General features: G+C 35.1%; 1 protein-coding gene across 1 annotated transcript in view; it reads right to left on the minus strand.

Annotated features, from left to right (window-relative positions):
• LOC145660864 (phospholipid-transporting ATPase ABCA3-like) overlaps nt 1-21,052 on the minus strand; it is a 172,046-nt gene that overhangs the window by 82,659 nt on the left and 68,335 nt on the right. The window contains exon 3 of the mRNA XM_081726291.1: nt 14,792-14,880. Within this exon, the coding sequence (XP_081582417.1) occupies nt 14,792-14,880 (89 nt within the window). The remainder of the gene's footprint in view (nt 1-14,791; nt 14,881-21,052) is intronic.

A 21,052-nucleotide genomic window follows, 5' to 3' on the forward strand; every position in this document is an offset into this window, starting at 1 on the left:
ATTTCAAAGTTGAATTAATTTTTATATCACAGCATATTATTACTGTTTCCACAGAGAATTCTTTAAAATTTATATATTCTGAACGGTACTATGTTACTTTATTAACACTTTATTATATTTAGAGAGTACGCATAAATGTATATTTATTTACAATATGTTCTATCAATTAAATATGGGTGAAAAAATTATATAGTAAATTATATAGTAACAGTTTAAATTTATATGTAAGTGGATTTGCTCAGCTTGACTCTATTACTGATATTATAAACACATTAAATTTATAAATGTTACAAACCAATTAGATTGGGTAAATGCTAGAAGATACATGTCTCACCAATTTATCAACATTTGCGCATACATATTTATGTTCACAAAATTTGCAAGATACTTACTTATCTTTATATTTTAGCACGTAACATTCCCATACACGACCTTTCACTCTACCTATTTCTCAAAATTCCATACGTTAATTCACATGTAAAAGAAGTCCAAGTACTTCTTCAGAAATTCGAGTCAGATGGAGGAGACAGACCAACGTCTATTACTAACGGTGGTTCAGGGTTTATTAATAGTACTTCATCTCTATTTCTACATAATTCTAAATTACTTTACAAAATGGTTCCTTTTTATCATTTGTAAATTAGTACTTGGCTAATTTTGGCTGCTCTTTGGGGGCCTCTTTTGCACGTACTTTTTTGCGATATTCTATTCCGATGCGATTGTTTTATGGTTTCATACGTTAAATTACGTTACCAACATTAAATTCAGAAAACATTGCAGAGCGATCGTTAGCGAATAAAGGTAGGTTAGAGCCCCGCATTGCACGTCGTTTTCTATTTTCGTTACCAATAATTCACTTTCTTTTCTCACATAAATCACTTGCACTTATCTTTCCGTTTTGCATAAATCCCCTACTGCCTTAAAAATATATGTTCGATACTTTCTTGAGTACTTGAACATCACTATAAACTCATTTCTTCCGTAAATCATCCTATTTTTTGCTAGTTTTGGCCTCCAATACTAAACAATTACCCTACTTTTTAGTGCAAATGGAAATGGAACTTAAAAAATCATATTACTAGTTATATAAAATACCGTCAAATAATTTTAAATTTTTTAACTTCCAAATTCTTTAAAACCTAGAAGTAAATCATAATATATTAAAATAAAGTAATTAGTCATATGGTTCTTATATTTTGGAAGATAAAGCAGAGAAATGGAAATAAATTCCTTCCCGGGAATTTATAGGCCAGGGAAAAAACCCGGGAATATTCCCATTTTTAAATTCCTTCCCACCGGGAATATTCCCACTGCCCATCACTACCCCTGACCCTCTTAAGTATTTTCGTTTCTTTTCTCAGTTTAATTAGTTGATGGAAATTAACGACGTCCCAGACTTTGGCATGTCTACGCAGGGTAGCCATCGGTGATGTTTGGTCACTGAAATCACCGATCCAAAATTCAGTTTATTTACTTTTTTTTATTATTTTGGCAAATTACTCGTTAGGGATATCTTTGCTATTACTCTAGTTTCATTACTATTCTGGACTTTCTTAGTTTCTGAGAGGTCGAATGATTTCTTTTGAAATTCCCAAAATTAAGAATCTACACTACCTTCCGGTGGATTCCGGGGTCTTCAATGGCGTTGACCGGATACGGTGAGTGGTGGGATTTCCCTAAAACCTTTGTCTTTCCGAAAATCCCTTCGAGGGCACAGACTCGTCTCGTCGTTGCAGACATTTGTTTTTCGGCTATTTATTTTGTGAGCCGAACCCCTTTTGGTATAAAAGAGAATATTTGGTTATAGTATGTTGTATACATAAATTCGACCACTTATCTTTCGTAGTTGTAGTGTTCTGTCTCCTCTCTTTTTACCTATTCTTTCTTCTACTCTCTAAAGTTTTTTTTAAATTTTCCAACCCCCCTTCCGATTTTGAAAGTATTAGATATCAATGAATTAATGTATAAATTTTTTTAACCGAAATGACCAGCTGAGACGTCTCGGAACACGATTCGTTTGATGAAATCTGTAGGGACTGGGTTTACATTATATTTGACCCATTGCCGAAGTGAGTAACGATTCGGTATACCGTAATATCCACTTCCATTCCTTCACCATTGTCCGTCTGGGATTCTCTTTCTGATCCAGTGGTCACTTTCCATTTATTTGATTTCCGTGAATATTGTTGTAATCCTGGGCCCAAAGTTAAGATAAAAAATTGTTTGGAGCTCCTCCGTGGCTAAGCGGTTAGCGTACGCGCCTTTGGCGTGGGAGACCCGGGTTCGATTCCCGGTGGGAGCTCATGTGGTTCGGATTCCACGTTAATCAGTAGGTCCACGTCTCATATAGCCTCGCTGCTGAAAGGGACGCTAAACTAAAATCAACTCAACTCAAAAAATTGTTTGGTTTATATATTCATGTATTTATGAATATTCTGTGTTACGTGCGTGTAAGGGCCGCGGTGGCTCAGTGGTAGAGCGTTCACCTCTGGTGCCTGGGGTCCCGGGTTCGATCCCAGGCCCTGCCAAGTGAACTTTGTGGTGGACAAACACCGTGTGCGGGGTTTTCTCGGGGTTCTCCCGTTTCCTCCCACTTTCTTCATTCCACCATTTCATTCGTTACTCATCATCACCGTCTCCTTTAGCCTAACCGGCATAATCGTGGGACGTAAAACTCAAAGATTTCAAAGATTTCATTTCTGTGTTACGTGCCTGCCACAATATCTCTTTTTTTTTTTTGTTTATTTTATGACCTACTCTTAAAATACATGTGTAAAATCTAAAGTTTATAATCACGCGGTATATATATATATATAAAGGGAATTTTGTTTCTCTGTACAATCTTGCAACCCTGAATATGTTGTTGGGGCTATTGAGTTATATGTGCGCGCGTTTATTGAATATATATATATATATATATATATATATATGTGTGTGTGTGTGTCGAGATGTAAATATATATTAAATATGAATAGAATATTAAACTGAAATACCAAAACTGAAAATGTTAAACTGAAAATGTTAAATTGATTGAAAGGATATATGTAAGGGCGCCGCATTTACCCCGAACGCTAATTGGTTGCCGTGGTTTTTCTTTTTTTTAAAGTAATTCCTCTGTGAATGTAGAGAGGTAGAGGTTAAGAATACCGCCGCGTAATAAATATGTTTTTCCAATGAATGTAACTAGTAATTCTAAATGTAATATTCTTACTAACATGTATTGCGGAATAACGGCAGGTCTTAAACGTAACCTAAACTCATCAACCGGTTTAATATTTGTTCGACGATGACAGGTTACTTGGAAAGTGTACCCTTATATCCCCCCACTTCACCTATCTATCCTGAATCCTAATTAGTGGTGTTTTCCTGGATCCCAGCCATCTTCATCCTAATACTTGTGAAAATGTCGCTCCGAACTGGAATACTCTATATCGACTTTTTTTTTTACATAATCAATTAAATAAAATGAAAGGATGTGTCCCGACAAAGAACAGGTGACTTAGATATGGTAAACTGACCGATTAGTAATCGGACCGACCCGAACGAAAATATACTAAGTGTGATATAAACAAAATTTCGTCTTTTAGAATCCCAAGGTGGGAAAACTATTGAAAATGTGAATGTGCGTATAAAGTTTTGTAGCATCTGCTCGATGAGCTATGCTTATGACTATATATATATACATATATATATATATATATATATATATATATATATATATATATATATATATATATATATATATATATATATATATATATATATATATATATATATATATAATGAAACAAAGAGCGAAATAGTTGGACACTATGAATAGTGCCTAATAGTTGTGATTTTAACGCTTCGTTTGATATATGCATCAGGACGTATAAATATTATTAAAGATCTAACTTATGAGGTAAAGACTCATCTTTTAGTTACACACAAAAGTTTTTTTTTTCCTTCTCCTTCGTTCATCGCTGTTAAATAAATAATGTAAGGAAAATATTTTAGTGATTCATATTGTGAATTACAAATTTGTTTTACGATATCTAAAACGTCATATATGTGATCATATTATTTTTTTCTTTGGTCTATGTAAACAAAATATATATATATTCATCTGCATCTAAAACGATGCCATTGTATAATCCAAACAACGAATATATATATGTATTTTCGTACGATGTATGTATTTTAATGTATATGCTACTGACATATAACAACAATTTGTGCTTTGAATTTCTTTTCTTTCTTTTAAATTAATGTAATAAATGTTTGTGAAAATTGTAGTTAGATGGTTTACTTTGACTATAAACCTCAGTACCTATACACTGTCCTGTGTGAATGAGTGTGTGATTGGGTGATAAGTCTAGCTTTGAGTTGTAGTATTGATACGAATTTTTTTTACTGTACTAATATTGGTAATGTACGCTTAATAGATTAAGATATGTGGTAGTTCACGACCAAGGTCATGAAGGACCAATACCGACTGGTTTAAATCTGCTCTGGGAGAGAAGCTAACATAGCAGGATGAGCATGAATACGACGTTTTCTTTCAGATATATCGAAATTTATATCGACGCATAAAATATGAATATTATGTTGATAACTTTGATTTTTTTTTTGGCTAATTTATATGTGTGGTCGATTTCAAAGTCTGAACTTCCAAGAATGGACACTAGTTGAGTACTTCGGAAACAGTGGATGAATTATTAAATTAAACTTTTTCACCGATCGGGGCTAGATTGGGATAACCCAGTAGTCGTGGTTATCTGGGTCTAGGTCTGAGCTGTGTGTATGAACACGTGTCTATATCTGATTACCTTAGTACTAAATCACCCAATAGCACTTGAAGACAAACTCAGTTCAATAATCATCCACTTCCCTTTATTACATTTTGCAATGGCATCCAGTAATAGTTGTTTTCCTTTCCTTCTCTTACTTTGTTACCTCTTTCCCTTATTCCTTTCCTCTTCTTTCCTACCTCTTTCTCCTACTCTCATTACATACTTTTTTCTTTCTTTTTCCTTTCATTCTCATATTTCTAACAAAACTGAAAACGAGGCCGTGGCTGGGAGTGGTCGGTATTAACACGGTCAGTAAATTGTTTGGATAGTTTTTTTCTTCGGAAGTCCGATATAAAATTTAACCAGAAAATGAGCAATATACGGAAAGAATAGTAATAATGCGATTTAGTCATGGTTTAACCTAGTCATGAACCTTTTATGATTATTTTTTTTCTTCTTCCGCTAGGGACACCACCTCCCATCCACACGAAGTTATTTTATTGCATATTTTTTCGTTCTCAAGGTATGACTATGATTTTATTATTATTATTATTATTATTATTATTATTATTATTATTATTATTATTATTATTATTATTTAAAGTACGAAGTTTCAAATCGGGCGATGCTGTATTGACGTAAACTAAATGATAATTTATTTGATAATATTTACTAGTCAATTATACATTTGCGAAGTATTGCTTTGGGAAATGAAGTGCATACGCCATTGAATAGTAAGAGTATTACAATAAAAATATATTATTAAAAATATTGATTAAGTAATTCGAGTTACACATGCTTTCCAGTAAGAACTATATATACAGAGGGTTTACTTTAAAGTGTGACATAAACGAATATTCGAGTTTTAATCCGATTAGAAATCGATAACTTACACAAGAATATTTACTTCATTAGTTGTATAAATCTTTATGTTTATTATATTATAATTCTTTTTAAAATTATGATTTTTCCATTTCAAAACGTAGAACGAGAAATAAATATAATATTCTATTTGTTAAGGATACCTTTCAAACAATGATGATTTCAGGGCATGACCTGTGGGAGAATTTGAGACCCTGTCGACATAAATTTCCCTTCGTGGCCATAAGTTATTTTCGATCATGCTCAAAGTGGACTAATAATGTTTTATCAGTTTTCTGTCATTCATATATTGACCATTAACCGGGGAGAATCTTCTGAAATCATCAATGCTTATAATTAGTTTTTCATTACAAATCAAAGGATAATAATGAAATATTGAACATACTTAATATTTTGTTTTCAGCTGTGGATTTGCAATTCATATAATGTTCGCTTCTAATCGAATTTGAGAGAAAAGTAGTTTCCAAAGATTTATTCAAAGAAATGTTCTCAGTCCTCTGATGAAAATAGGAACACACTTTTAAGAAAAAACAAAATGAAAATTTTCTACAGGGTTTGAACACATAAACTTCTGATTGATAGACTAGTGTCCCAAACCGCTCGGCCAGTTCGTATGTCTTCAATGGTCCTCTTTTGACTTTTGTGTAAAGTGGTTTCCTGCTCCACATGTTTTCTTTGTTTATGTCGATACGACTATAAGTTTGTGGTGAATATTTGGACGTTACAGGTTTTGCAATGCATAAAAGGGTTTTTCGTATAAATTACATTAAATTTTTGTCCTAATAACTTATATACAACAGGTAGAATTTGTGAAATTATTGGGATTGGAGTGATCGTAAATATTTTTATAGTTAGGAGCCTGGATATGCAAACCCGCTTAGCGTGGGGATTTACTTCTGTGAAATTTGGTACGACAGATAGTCCAGTAAAATGTCTTCTTATTTTCTTCGACGCACTGGATGGGGATTTATTTTGTTAATTTATCAAATTGCACATAATAGGTCCAGTACATCTTTCCAGCAACCAAAGTATATATACATAGGGTGTTAATGAACTATACCGACAAACTGTAAGAGGTGATTCCTTACATCAAAATAAGAGAAAAAGTTCATATGGATCTATGACGAAAAATGCATAGTTTCAGATCTAGAGTTCTTCAAAATCGAGAAAAAGCTAAATTTCAACAGGCCTTATTTCGAATTCCAGAAACTGTGGGTGGTGGTCCTCATTAGCGTAAAAGGAAGTCACGCATACGCAATCCAAAATGCATATTTCATTACTTTTCAGTGGGAGTACAGTGTATTCCATACAGGGTGAAATTACCAGATATGCAATCAACCGAATTTTGAGATATGCTCTTACTTTATGATTGGTTCAAAGTAGACAAACGATAAGCCTTGATACCAGTGAACACAGAATCCTTTGGCGCGATGTCAGAAGTATTAAGGATCGTTAGTAGCACGATTTTTCGTACTCGGGAAAACGCTTGTTGCAACGCTTTTTTTTTCACGCTTATAAGTGAAGGAAACGTGAAATATACCGTGAAAAAACACAACGCATTACACATTATTCCGAACACACACACACACACACACACACAAAACATGGAGATGCCGATTCCTGACACTTCCGACTTCCCTCCGAAGCATTGGATGCCCATTGTTGTCGAGTCTTACCTTCTACCTACTTTGAACCCTCCTTGAAATCAGGCTATATCTGAAAACTCTATTGAGAGCATACCTGAGAATTACCCCATGTAGGGAATATCTTTATACCTATTGAAAATTAACGATATATGCACTTTTGGATTGTGTATGAGAGGCTTCCTTTACGCTGACAAGGACCACCATCCACAGTTTCTGGAATTCGAAATAGGGCCTGTTGAAATTTGCTTTTTCGCGATTTTGGACAGCCCCAGCTCTGAAACTATGCACTTTTTGCCATAGTTCCATATGAACTTTTCTCTTATTTTGATGTGAGGAATCAGATCTTACAGTTTGTCGGTATAGTTCAGTAACATCCTGTATATATATCAATCAATCTATCTATCTATCTATCTATATATATATATATATATATATATATATATATATAGATAGATAGATAGATAGATAGATAGATAGATAGATATAGATACATACATACATACATATAGATATAGATATATATTACAGGGTGGTAGTGGAAGTGCCTTGTAGTTTAAGGAATCAATACCTTCAGGAAGAAACACGCCCGACCATCATGACAGAATGAAATCAATACCTACAGGGAAAAAAAAACACCCGACCATGATGACAGAATCCTGGAATTTTTTATTTGTTCGTTGTTGAAGTTTAGCCTTTCTTTTGAGCACGAAGGTTATATACGATTTAGGTCTACAGGTTAAGGTAAAATTGAAACAGCCACGCTGCTGTAGTGAAAATAAGTAGGTCACTACTATTCTGTAAACGCGTTCGTTTTTAAGTTACGATCGTGCATCGTGTTCCATTTGACATCGATTCGCATCAATGATGCACTAGAGATCCCAATCACCACCGACTGTTATCATCTTGAGTTTATAATATTTGCCTTCGTGAGAAAACAGGTTCCAGTGAATCACATTTTGGCGTGTATGACCAGAGTACAAAACTTTCAGTGGCTATGGGAGAACGATCATAGTACTTCCGGTTCGACGACGTTGCGAATCGTAAGAGTAAGCATATTTCTATTCAAAGCGATGCTCGTCGAGGAGTTGGATAGCTTTCTTCGTGAGAGATCTCAACGATGCATATATATATATATATATATATATATATATATATATATATATATATATATATATATATATATATATATATATAAATTAGTCAATACTGCCTTTATCTATATTCAGATTATTCTTCTAATCTTATAACTTTAAAATAAAGCTGTTATTACATATTCTTCGTTCTCTAATAATTTTAATAAAAAGAGAATTAACTAATTCTGAAGTAATATAAAATGTAAATGATAACAATAAAACTAAAATAAAAAAATAAATGTGAGGTGAAACGTAAGATGTGCCGAATTCCTATCACTAATTATTCACCACTTATAGATATCACTCATCACTGCAGATAAAGGGACTAACACCTTTATAATTTGTACAGTTCTCATGAAACTACTATTTGCAGTTACAACATTCAATCCAATCAGTGGATGGCAGATCGACATATTTTTCTGAACATATTGGGTAGTTATTCACGTTTGGGGGCTGATGACTTGTTGATACTTTTCCCCAGAATGCGTTTCCTCTTCTTATTCTTTGACCCAAGTTCCTTCTCCATCATTTTTATTAGCCATTAAATGAATTGCGTACAGTGTGGCATGCCTTTGAAGAAAAGCGTAGGTTTTCTAAATTTAGATATGGTCTCCTGAATAATTTACAAAGTGTGACTTAACTTATTTCTTCCCTGTGCCTTCATATAAATAATAATGGGGCAAGATGATACATGTACCATTTTACCCCACGTCTTTCTGTATCAACTTGCCACGAAATACACTTGCAAATATTTTTTTGTTATTTTCCAGCACTGCTTGCAGCTATGGCGCCATGAGACCTATATGTCTTTGTTCACAACACTCACCGGTTTTCGTCCGAATGCTTAGAATTGTTGCATACACACACTACATTTATGAAATAATTTGGTACACATCAACTGGAATTTACCGTCACACTACTATTTTTATTTTACATTAGTTAAACATACCTGTTTTAAAACAAATTCGCCGGCATTCGTGCATACCTCCGCCTTGATATCTTCTTCCTCAACTTCTAGGATTGCTTACTGCTTATAAACATAGCCACTAGTGGAAAAATACCATCTTCCCCCTCGTACCATCTTGCCCTTTTTCCTTTATATACATTAGTTTCGATAAATTTGCAAATGTCTACTCTACCTTTTAGTGGGTTTTCTAGTGGTATCCCGTGTGTAATTTAATGGTAGATTATTGTGGATGGTATCATTTTGTTCCGTATAAGGTAAGGAATGAGAAAAGCGATGGTTTACATGTCAGACCCGCGATTGGGAGGGGGTGGGGCGAAATGATGAGTCATAGCGCGCTTAATCCCTTATAATTTCGCTCCTAATCATTCGATTTTAATTTTCTTTCTTTTAAAATAAAGACTTAAGTACGTTCTACATATTATGTTATTAGCACTTTTTACGTAAACGTAGCCCTTTGGCTTAAAATTTCAAAAAAAGGATTTCTCCTAAGAAAAGATATTTCATTTGACAAAATAATCATGTTTGTATTATTTATTTACGCCAAATAGCTAAATGTATAAAAGAAGCATAAAACACGAATAAATTTTTATTTTCAAAATTGTTGTTATATAAAATATAAGGAAAAGAACAATATACAAAATCTAATATTTCACTCAAGAGAAGCAGTTAATGTTTTGTCATTATACCTATTTCTAGAATGTATTGTGTGATCCATATTAATATTAATTCTGTAGATGTTCATAAGTATTTTAGAAATATGTTTTAATTACCATGGAATAAGTACTGCGGTTGTGTTTTCTTATTATATTCTTTTACTGAAAAATAAAGGATACTCTTCTTCTGGTATGAATCCACATGTTAGTTATAGGGACACTTCCAGAAGTTGTCATTCTTACTTCAATCTTCATAATATTAATTCTTCTTAATATTTTAATATACAGTATACTACACTATGACACCATATTCAGAACGCACTAAGATAAAAAAGGAATAGTTAAAAGAGGGACAAAGGTAAAACAATACACTTCCTGATTTCCGTTCCTTCACGTCACAGAGATATTACGCTATTCAATCGATCGGCAGCAGGTCGAAAGACGGACGGACTGGTTCACAAAAAAATAGAATAAGAAGTCACATAACAAAGGCTTTTCCTTAATCGAGTTATGACAATCCTCAGTTCCTTCTTGTTTCACAATATTTTATTTCTTTCGTATTATCCTAGTCACCTATTCCCTATCTGCGTAGTCCGCTGCGAGGAACCCAATTCATAATCATGATTTAAGTTCATCGCTGAGAGAAGCTCCTTAGGTCCACAAGGAATATCACACATTATTGGCTCGTATTGCCCTTTCTCATTAACAGTTCAATCCCAGTCAATCATTGTAGGTAGTTCAGAATTCGCAATATGTGCTTTACGCCATATAAATTCTTTAAAATGTGCTCTTTACAATGAGCGGACGCAGAGTACCTTGTGTTGGAGGCATGCAGTGGCGTAGGGAATGGGGGCCCAGAGAGGCCGGGTCCCCAAAAGAGGTCCGACAATGTATTTTGGTAATTTGATGTTTGTAATTTTTTATATATTTTTATATTTTTATATTTTTTGTTTGTAATTTTTCTATATGTACTTATAACAGCACTTTTCCCCCAAACGCACATCCTGGCTACGCTACTGGAGGCTTTCATGTTCGATTGACTTGGTTTCTAGTGAAAAACCACCACCGCAGTTGTTTCTCTTCGGAATTCTTAAGTGCACAGAACGCATAAATGTTTCCAGAACTCGAAACGTTTGTTTATTAAAAGTATCTTTTCCCAGTGATGACAAAGCGCCAAGAGCTGTCCCATAAGCGTCCATAAATGTATCAAAGAAAGTTGTTTTCGTTTTACCATAAAATGATCCGGTGGTGATAGTTCCTGAGAGAGAATGGCATCAGCTCGTTTGCGACCTAACGCTTGATATACCATGCGAACAGAAATATCACGTGTTTTAGCTCCTGAGACAACAACCAGGTATCCTGTGGAAGTTGAGGGTAAAAATGCGTCGCTAGCACTAGGACATCAGTATCAGGAAAAAATATCTTTAAAGTTCTACTCCATTAGGCTTGCGAAGTGTGCATGTAATATGATTTCTGTATCATCCTCTTCTTGTGTTGTTACTAGAGATTCAACACATCTTTTAGTAGCGGAAGCCTGATTCTGATAGGATACTACAATATTTTTTCCATTATCTAAGCTGGTTTTCACTAGACGAGTACTGAAAACCTGTTAGTCTGTCCTTATTTTTATCACGAGAAACAAGTTTTCTCAATGGAATATTTTTCATGTTTATGTTGAATTCTATCTTGTACATGACAGGAACACTACCTTGTTGTCTGCAATCTCTTATTGAATATTTACAAGAATTATCTAAGTATGTGTCAAAGAACCATATTAAAAATATTTATGCAGAACTGATTTGTCAAATCAGAAATTGATCTGATTTCATTTCCTGCTTTCAGTTTGTGAACCACTGCCATTCCATCAATAACTGCGACCGAATATCTTTCTTTTTTCCTTCATCTTGAGTTGAACCAGCCAAATTTATGTTGAATCTCTACTAACAACAAAAGAAAAGGATGATACAAAAATCATATTACATACACTCTTCGCAAGTTTAAATGGAGAAGAACTTTAAAGATATTTTCTCCTGATACTGATATAATAGTGGTAGCGACGAATTTCTACCCTCAACTCCCAGAGAATACCTGGTTTATTGTCTCAGGAGCTAAGGCACGTGAGATTTCTGTTCGTATGGTACATGAAGCGTTAGGTCACAAACGAGCTAATACTTTGATTGGATTGCATTCTCTCTCAGGGACTGATGCCATCAGATCATTTTATGGTGAATCGAAAACAACTTTCTTTAATTCATTTATGAACGCTAATAAGACAGTTCTTGACGCTTTGTAATCGCTGGGGAAGATACTTTTAATGAAGTAATGTTCCGAGTTCTGGAAACATTTATGCGCTCTGTGAACTTAAGAATTCCGAAGAGAACATCCCTGAAACAACTACGGTGGTGGTTCTTCACTGAAAACCAAGTCGATCGAACATGGATGCCACCAACACAAGGTACTCTGCGTCCGCTCATAGAAAGAGCACATTTTAAAGAATTAATATGGCGTAAAGCACATATTGCAAATTCTGAACTACCTACAGAGATTGTCTGGGGTTGGACTGTTAATGCGAAAGGGTAATACGAGCCAATAATGTGTGATTTTCCTTGTGGACCTAAGGAGCCTCTCTCAGCGATGAATTTGAATCATGATTATGAGATGGGTCCCTCGCAGCGGACTACGCAGATAGGGAATATGTGACTAGGAAAATGCGAAAAAATAAAATTCGTGAAACGAGAAGGAACTGAGCACTGTCATAACTCGATTAAGGGAAATCCTTTGTTATGTGACTTCTTATTCTATTCTTTCGTGAACCAGTCCGTCCGTCTTTCGACCTGCTGCCGATCGATTGAATAGCGTAATATCTCTGTGACGTGAAGGAATGAAAATCAGGAAGTGTTTGTGCGTTTTCTTTGTCCCCCTTTTAACCATGGTGTTATAGTGTAGTGTAATGTATATTAAAACATTAAGAAGAATTAATGTTATGGAAATTGAAGTAAGAAAGACAACTTCGGATTCTGGAAGTGTTCTGATGACTAACGTGTGGATTCACACCAGAAGAAGAGTATCCTTTACTCTTCAGTAAATGAATATAATAAGGAAACACAACTGCAATACTTATTCCATGGTAATTAAAACATATTTCTAAAATACTTATGAACATCTACAGAATTAATATTAATATGGATCACACAATACATTCTAGAAATAGGTATAATGACAAAACATTAACTACTTCTCTTGAGTGAAATATTAGATTTTGTATATTGTTCTTTTCCTTATATTTTATATAACAACAATTTTGAAAATAAAAATTTATTCGTGTTTTATGCTTCTTTTATACATTTAGCTATTTGGCATAAATAAATAATACAAACATGATTATTTTGTCCAATGAAATATCTTTTCTTAGGAGAAATCCTTTTTTTGAAATTTTTAGCCAAAGGGCTGCGTTTACGTAAAAAGTGCTAATAACATAATATGTAGAACGTACTTAAATATTTCTTTTAAAAGAAAGAAAATTAAAATTGAATGATTAGGAGCGAAGTTGTAAAGGGTTAAGCGCGCGATGACTCATCATTTTCCCTCTCCCAGTCGCGAGTCTGACATGTCCACCATCGGTTTTCTCATTCCCTACCTTATAATGAATATATTATACCATCCACAATACTCTACCATTAAATTCTACACGGGATGAAAAAAGGGACTAGTAGAAAACTGACTATTACTTCACACTCCATCACTTTAACTTTCTGGAATATTATCTAACATGTAATTAACTTTTCTCTGAAAATTCAGAATCATACACATTCACAGATGGGCCAGGTTTGTGGACAAGATTGCACTTTGAGCAGAACAAGTGATCTTTTGGTTTCTTCCCCAATCTTGCAAATATAAGATCTCCAGTGTTAATTAGTTCAGAAAAAAGCTGAGCGAGCGACACTGCGCGTACGGTATTAGAATCCCTGCAGGGCTAGTTCTAGTATTTGTTCCTATGAATGTTCTACTCAAAGTACACTTTTGCCGGTTTTGTCAAATATATTGTACGAGAAAGAAGTGCATAAAAAGTTTCCAAAATGTATAAAATATGTACACTGCCCTCGAACAAAATAATAACACAAATAGTGATGTGTTGTCTCTCAGACTCCACTAACTGCGTGGAAACGTAACAGTGACTCTTAGACATCCGAACTCTATAGCTACTTGTAGCCAACTGCGAGCGAGAAAGGTACTAGGAGTGGCACGTATTCAAGATCAATCATCTGCTAGAGGGAGAAGAAAAAAGGTGTTCGGTGTTCCTGGGACCTCACGTCACTAATTAAAGGTTAGTCCATACTTGTATCATTCTGTTTTGTTCGTTCCGTTATTTTAGGAATTCTAAAACTATCGACAAGTAAGTTCGGTACCCTATTGGCATAAAATATCGCCCGAAATATGTTGCTAATGAATTTGTTTAATGTTCGATGGTATGCTTACTTTAATTATTGACATCTTTAATAAGACATTTAAAAAAGTCTGTATATTTTCGGTGCATTTTTCAAAGTTTATCTACTACTAGTAGTGTAGCCAGAAATGTTTAGCTCCTGAAAAATTCCCTTTCATCATTTTTTATTACCTCATCTAGTTTCTATAACTTTAAAGCCGTGAATACTAAAAGTACGTACGGGAGAAATATGGCGTGATGTACCACTGTTATTATGCTAATATAAAATAATTGTACGTGTTTATTGATACTTACTTGAAAATTCGGATTCCCTGCTCTCATGCTGATATACGTCTTATCTATTAATGCTTGCATTCCAGGAAAGCAATATTCCTGAAAAGATGCTAGAAATGAAAGAAAAATAACCATCAGGGTAATTCCATAATATAATCACGAAGTCACGTGCCTTCCCAAATAACACGAAGAAATATAATTAAGAAAAAAACAGACATTTATTCCTGTATACCAATGAGGAATGACAAAATAAAAATATTTATTATAGATAGCAAACTTAATTGATACCAACCAGAGATGATTTGCAACATAGTGTAAGTCACAAATTTGATGTTACTCTCTGTTCACATGTTCTGGCTTGGCTCTTTCTAACGATCGCCTACTTCGCAGAGCAGCCCTTTAAATGCTACCCTTATATACAATCTAATCATACATATTTTGTGACTGAAAGAAGCCCATTCCGTCGGCAGACAGGACTGCAGTTGAAGAACAAATAGAGCGGCGCGTAAACTGTGTGACTGTGCTGACGCACTTAATCTGACTTACTCAATGATGTACATCTCCGTATTAAACTAATACCAGCTAACCTGCATTTTGTCTAGTGGATGAAGCGGATGCCGAGGAAAAAGTTGAAATAACACATGCAACACTGCTTGTGAAAAATGTTAATGTAATCACCCATGGTTAAAATAGCACAAAATAAAGCATTACAAAATCCAAAATTTAGAATAAAATATCATATAATAAAAGTGGAGGGGAAGACAGAGATTTTATCACAAGGAATTATGGATAGTATACTTCCAGATCTGTTTTCCGTATAGTGCGTAAACGTATTATCATTGGATTTCTTACTAATACAGGTTTTAGTGGTATTTATCAAACAAATTCTTTTAATTTTAAGCATTTCAATATGTCATTCTTTACATTGTATGTTGATGAAACTCCAGTCCCATCTAAACCTTACAATCAAATTTCGATAAGTAGTGCTGTCGAAATCGGTTTTTGTAAAAACCGAAAACCGGTTTTTTAAAACAGTGAAATTTCATAAAACCGAGATGTCGGTTTCAAAAACCGCTTTTGCGGTTTCGGTTTTCAAAAACCGCTTTTGCGATTTTGGTTTTCAAAAACCACAAAACCGCTTTCGCGGTTTCGTTTTCAACTTCTGCGACGTCGTTTCCAAAATCCGCAAGATTGTTTTTGCGGTTTAGTCAGAAACAGCTTTCGCGTCCTTTTAAAAAACAGCTATTGGGTTTTCGTACTTCAAAACCGCATTATGATTTTCGAACGTGCTTTGTCGCGTTCGGTTTTCAGAGTGTGTTTGCCGTTCAGCTATTAAGAGGGTGTTTTTGGATTTCAAAGTTGCATTTTAGCCTTCATTTAATATCGATTTTTAAAAAATGTTTTGTTCGTTTAATTTTTCAAGAACATCATAAAAATTGTATTTACAAGACTTAAACTGCAAACAAATAGTCACTTCCACAATTATTATCAATAGTCAACTGAGCATACAATACCTTACGTAAACGTCTGGTAACGCGATTTATGACATGACTTTTATGTGTTTTAAAACACGAATAATAAAATATATGTAGATTCCTCCGCATGCATTAATGCGTTTTGTTTGAAATGGTAGAGAGAGAGAAAAGACGATTCTGAAGGTTGGTTGTGGTTTAATTACCGTCGCGTATTTATACCGTTAGGTTAACCATGTAGAGGAAAATGAAAGGATAATTCAAGAAAAATATGAACTGTACAGCGAAATAGAAGAAAGCGCCCGTTGCCTTCATTCAAGATGCAATTCCAGGATTCATCTAAAATGACAGGAAAACAAACAAAACTCTCAGTCAAGATACTCAGTCCCGGGATTTGAACCCATCACCCTTCTTAGCCTCGCATTCTTGCGAAATTAGAGGACAGATGACAGCGCCTCATCCTAAGAAATGAAAGTAGGGGCCTATTTGGTCTCTTCAACAGCAAATTGTGAGTTGCGGATTGACGGGTGTCATTAGGAACTTCAGTTTATTGAATGATTGTTGTGTCTTTATACAGAGTAATCTCGTAAGAAAGAAAGCTTAAACAAATGAAATATTTAGTTTAACGCCCCACGTTTATGCACTAAGGCTAAGATAGACGCTGATTATGAGAAATGAATGAAACGGTGGAATGAAGGAAGTGGGAGGAAACGGGAGAATCCCGAGAAAAAACCCGCACAAATGGTGTTTATCCACCACAGAGCCCACATGGCGCGAGCTGGGATCGAACCAGGGACCCCACGCACCAGAGACGAACACTCCACCACTGAGCCACCGTGGCAAAGCGTAAGGAAAGATTTGGCTTAATTCACCTTGGCAGCAATATCCCCCACTGTTACTCGCTGGTTCTCAAGAATCATTTGCTCAACATACTATGCGATATTCACTGGTGTGACTGCAGTCGGGCGAATGTTTCCATGCGTTTCATTTGTCACCAGCTCCCGTCCTTCGCAAAACTGTTCACACCATTCGCAGAAGGAAAAAACGGTATTTTTTTTTTCTTAAAATGTCTTAAAGTGTAGGGAAATTCTAGTTGAGTATACTTTTACAATTGGCAGAATAAAAAAAATAAGTTGCAATTTCTCACAAAGAGGCATGTCTATCGTTATTGTGTAGTAAAAAAAATACAGAATAAAACATGATCGGTGTCTCTTTTACGTATAACCTATTGCAGGTGTCTGGGACTTGCGATAAGAAACAGTCAACACATGCAAAACCACAACATTCACATTTATCTGAATGGCAACAAATCAACAATAAAATTGTGTATCGTAATCTGGATTTTCTTTCTTTCTTTCTTTCTTTCTTTTTTAAAGAAAGGGAAGTGGTGCTTTTTGGTTAACAAAAGAAAGAGTAGCAGTGCTATTTTTTAAAAAAAAACAAGGGGAAAGAATATTATTATTATTATTATTATTATTATTATTATTATTATTATTATTATTATTATTATTATTATTATTATTATTATTATTATTATTATTATAAAAAGGAATCTATTGATTACAAACTTCAAAGACTCGACTGCGTCAGTGTTAAGACCAGGCCCGTAGCCAGCCCGAAATTTTAGGGGGGGGGCCGGTAGAAGTTTGGGGGTGCCGACCCAATCATTTCATCACCATATTATAGTTCATTTGCAAGCCTACCATGAAATTTTATGGGGGCCAGCCAAAATTTAGGGGGGCCCGGCCCCTCCTGCCCCCCCGTGGATACAGGCCTGGTTAATACTACTTAATGCCTGTTGATTCTACTGTAGAAGTGTAGTGCTGTGTGTGTGTGTGTGTGTGGGAGGCGGTTAGAGAGAGAGAAAGAGAGAATTATATTTTTAAGAACAACGTTATTTGAAACTTTACTTACAATTGTAGAAGTAGTTATTGAAATAATAATAATAATAATAATAATAGATTTAGGCGTAGGGAAATCTTCTGTAAAAAAGGTAATTTCTGATCCTTGAATAGGAAAATTTAATGCAGATCATCTTGCAACACTGCTGCGGCTTTCTTTGTTAGTTCAAAACGTAACACTCAACCATTAACACAGTCTTACCCTCACACTCCAGTAACAGGATATTGTTCTTTGTGAATGAAAAACTTGTATCAGATTTTATCAGCACAAAGCTTGGAAGTGCAATAGACAGTCTGCTGTTTCTGTACGTAATCTCATATATAAGGCATGCCCAACTGAAAGTGGGACTGAGGTTGGAGCGCCGTTATTCCCAGTGGTAGAACTTAGCGATTTCCCTGGTAGATGGCCGTGTACGTCAGGAGAAATTTGACATACAGTCAGGGTTGCCAACCATACGATAATTTATCGTGATATACGATAATTTAAGCCTTAATACGATATACGATAATGCCCTTGCGATAATAGGTGAATATACGATAATTTTAGAAAGTACACTTTTTTGCAGTTTTTGAATGTGCAAATAAACTGTAGCCGAACATTATATTTCTATTAATACGTCAGATCACGCAATAGATGTAATTAAAAATGCGTTCTCTGATTCCAAAATTGCTAACAAGATTCAATTATGTAGAACTAAGAGAACGGGTGTGACAAAAATGTCATTTGAAGGAATTGAATGATACGTTACAGAAACAAAAATTCAGCTTAATGGTCGATGAGTCCTACAGATATTTCGACTACAAAAAATATGCGTGTGTGTGCGAGATATTTCAATGAAAATAGTATGAAAATACAAACAAAATATTTTGCAGTGTTACAAATTTATTGTGTTAAAATATGGAAGCTGCACATGAAGGTGCGACTGCTCTATGAGGTCCTATATAATACTTTAACAAATAGTACCGGTAATATTCCACTTGGAAAAGTATTAGGCTTCGCATCCGATGGGTGCAACACAATGATGGGAAAATATAATTCTGTTGCAAGTAGACTACAGATTTCCTGGCATTTTGTAAAAAAAAAAAGTAAATGTTATTTATTTATCTGTGTGCATCCAAGGCTAGAAAAAACCGATTTGGAGTTCGAAACTGAAGGGTACTACGTAAGCTTATTATATTTTAGTGCTATTATTAGTAGTATTATACTTGTTTCTAAAATTATCACGTTCGTAACGAATATACGATAATTTTTCGCAGTATACGATAATTTTAAAGACGAAAATCGATAATTTTGTTTTTCGAGGTTGGCAACAGTGCATACAGTGGATAAGGTCTGTGTGTTGCTGACTGCAACAAAAGCGAGATAACGGGTAACAGCGTGCCATGGATTCCTCCAAACAGGCTTAGCGCGCAGTAATCCAATTGTTGTCGACAGAAGGTATTAGTGGAACTGACATTAAAAATCGCAGACGTGGCATGTTGTCAAAAGGGGTTATTCTGTTGCAAGATAATGCCCGCATTCATGTGGCACAAGTGTGCAAAGATCTTCTGTACCACTTCGGGTGGGAAGTTCTACAGCACCTCCCTTACAGAACTGACCTGTCGCCTACGACTTTAATGTGCTCAGGCCACTAAAAAATGCACTGAAATAACGCCGGTTCAGTGACAACGATGAGGTCCTAGAAACAGTTGAACAATGGTTCCGCACGCAACCAACGTCTTTCTTCATTGACGGTATCCATCGTCTCGTGGACCAATGGGACAGCTGTCTCAACCACCTAGGTAATTGTGTATAGACAGTATTGTTATACAGATCGTGTCCCCTATGTAGCACTTTTCAATTTATGATATACATTAAAACTAAACAAACCTTTGCTTAAATGCATCAGTCCCACTTCCATTTGGACATGCCTTATATATTTTATTTCTGATGAGCAAATGTAGGGTTAACTTTAAATTCAGAAAAAAGTAGAACAGAGAACAAGGACGAAGTCTACGATGTATTTTCTTGACTTAAACGTTAAGTTTCATTTTAACACAAATGTTTTACAAAGGCTAATGAACCAAACTATAAATTAGCGATGGAACGTGTATTGTATATTAACAGATTTGTTGAATTTGCAGACTCCAGTCCAGTGGCACTGCTACCGTCGTAAACTAGACGCGTTAGTCTTTGAGCTGTTCGGACGTGTTTTCGCGTCGCTCCGGAGTGCATTCAAGTGTAACATTGTAACTTGGAGAGGCCGCATAGGACCTTTTGTGGCCAAAGTGAAAATCAAGTATAGCAAACTGTACGGGAATTCTGATTTCAGTGTCTCGGTCCTGAGAATGTTTTCTCTAGGGCTAATTATTGGAATGCTGTTAGTTATAGGTGGGATTGAGATGAATCCTGGACCCAAATCAATAGATGATCTGTACAAAAAACTTGAGGAAATGGATAAAAAAAATCGTTGGTATTTTCAAAACGACTAGTGACCTAAGTTCGCAACTTGAAGTGGTAATGACAGAATTAAGTGCAGTGAAAAAGGAAAACGAGAAACTGAAATCACAATTGGCTTTTAATTGTGAACTTTTGGACAAACTTGAGAACCAATCGCGTCGAAATAATCTTATATTTCGGAATATTGGTACATGTAATCGAACTGAGTCATGGGAAGAATCAGAAGAACGTGTAAAGGAATTTGTGACCAAACAATTAAAAGTTGATTTGGATACCTTGGCAGTGGAAAGGGCTCATCGTCTTGGACGTGGACCCAACAGTCCTATCATTGTGAAATTCTCGTCGTACAAGAAAAAAAGTGAGGTGCTTAAAAATGCCTATCGAGCAAAAGGAACTCCTGTAATTATTACAGAAGATTTCTCAGCATCGGTCAGGCAAACGAGAAGACATCTCCTACGTTATTTGAAGG

This window comes from Thermobia domestica, chromosome 9, assembly GCF_964235325.1.
Source record: "Thermobia domestica chromosome 9, izTheDome1.hap1.1, whole genome shotgun sequence".
In the NCBI taxonomy this organism is placed as follows: Eukaryota; Metazoa; Arthropoda; class Insecta; order Zygentoma; family Lepismatidae; genus Thermobia; species Thermobia domestica.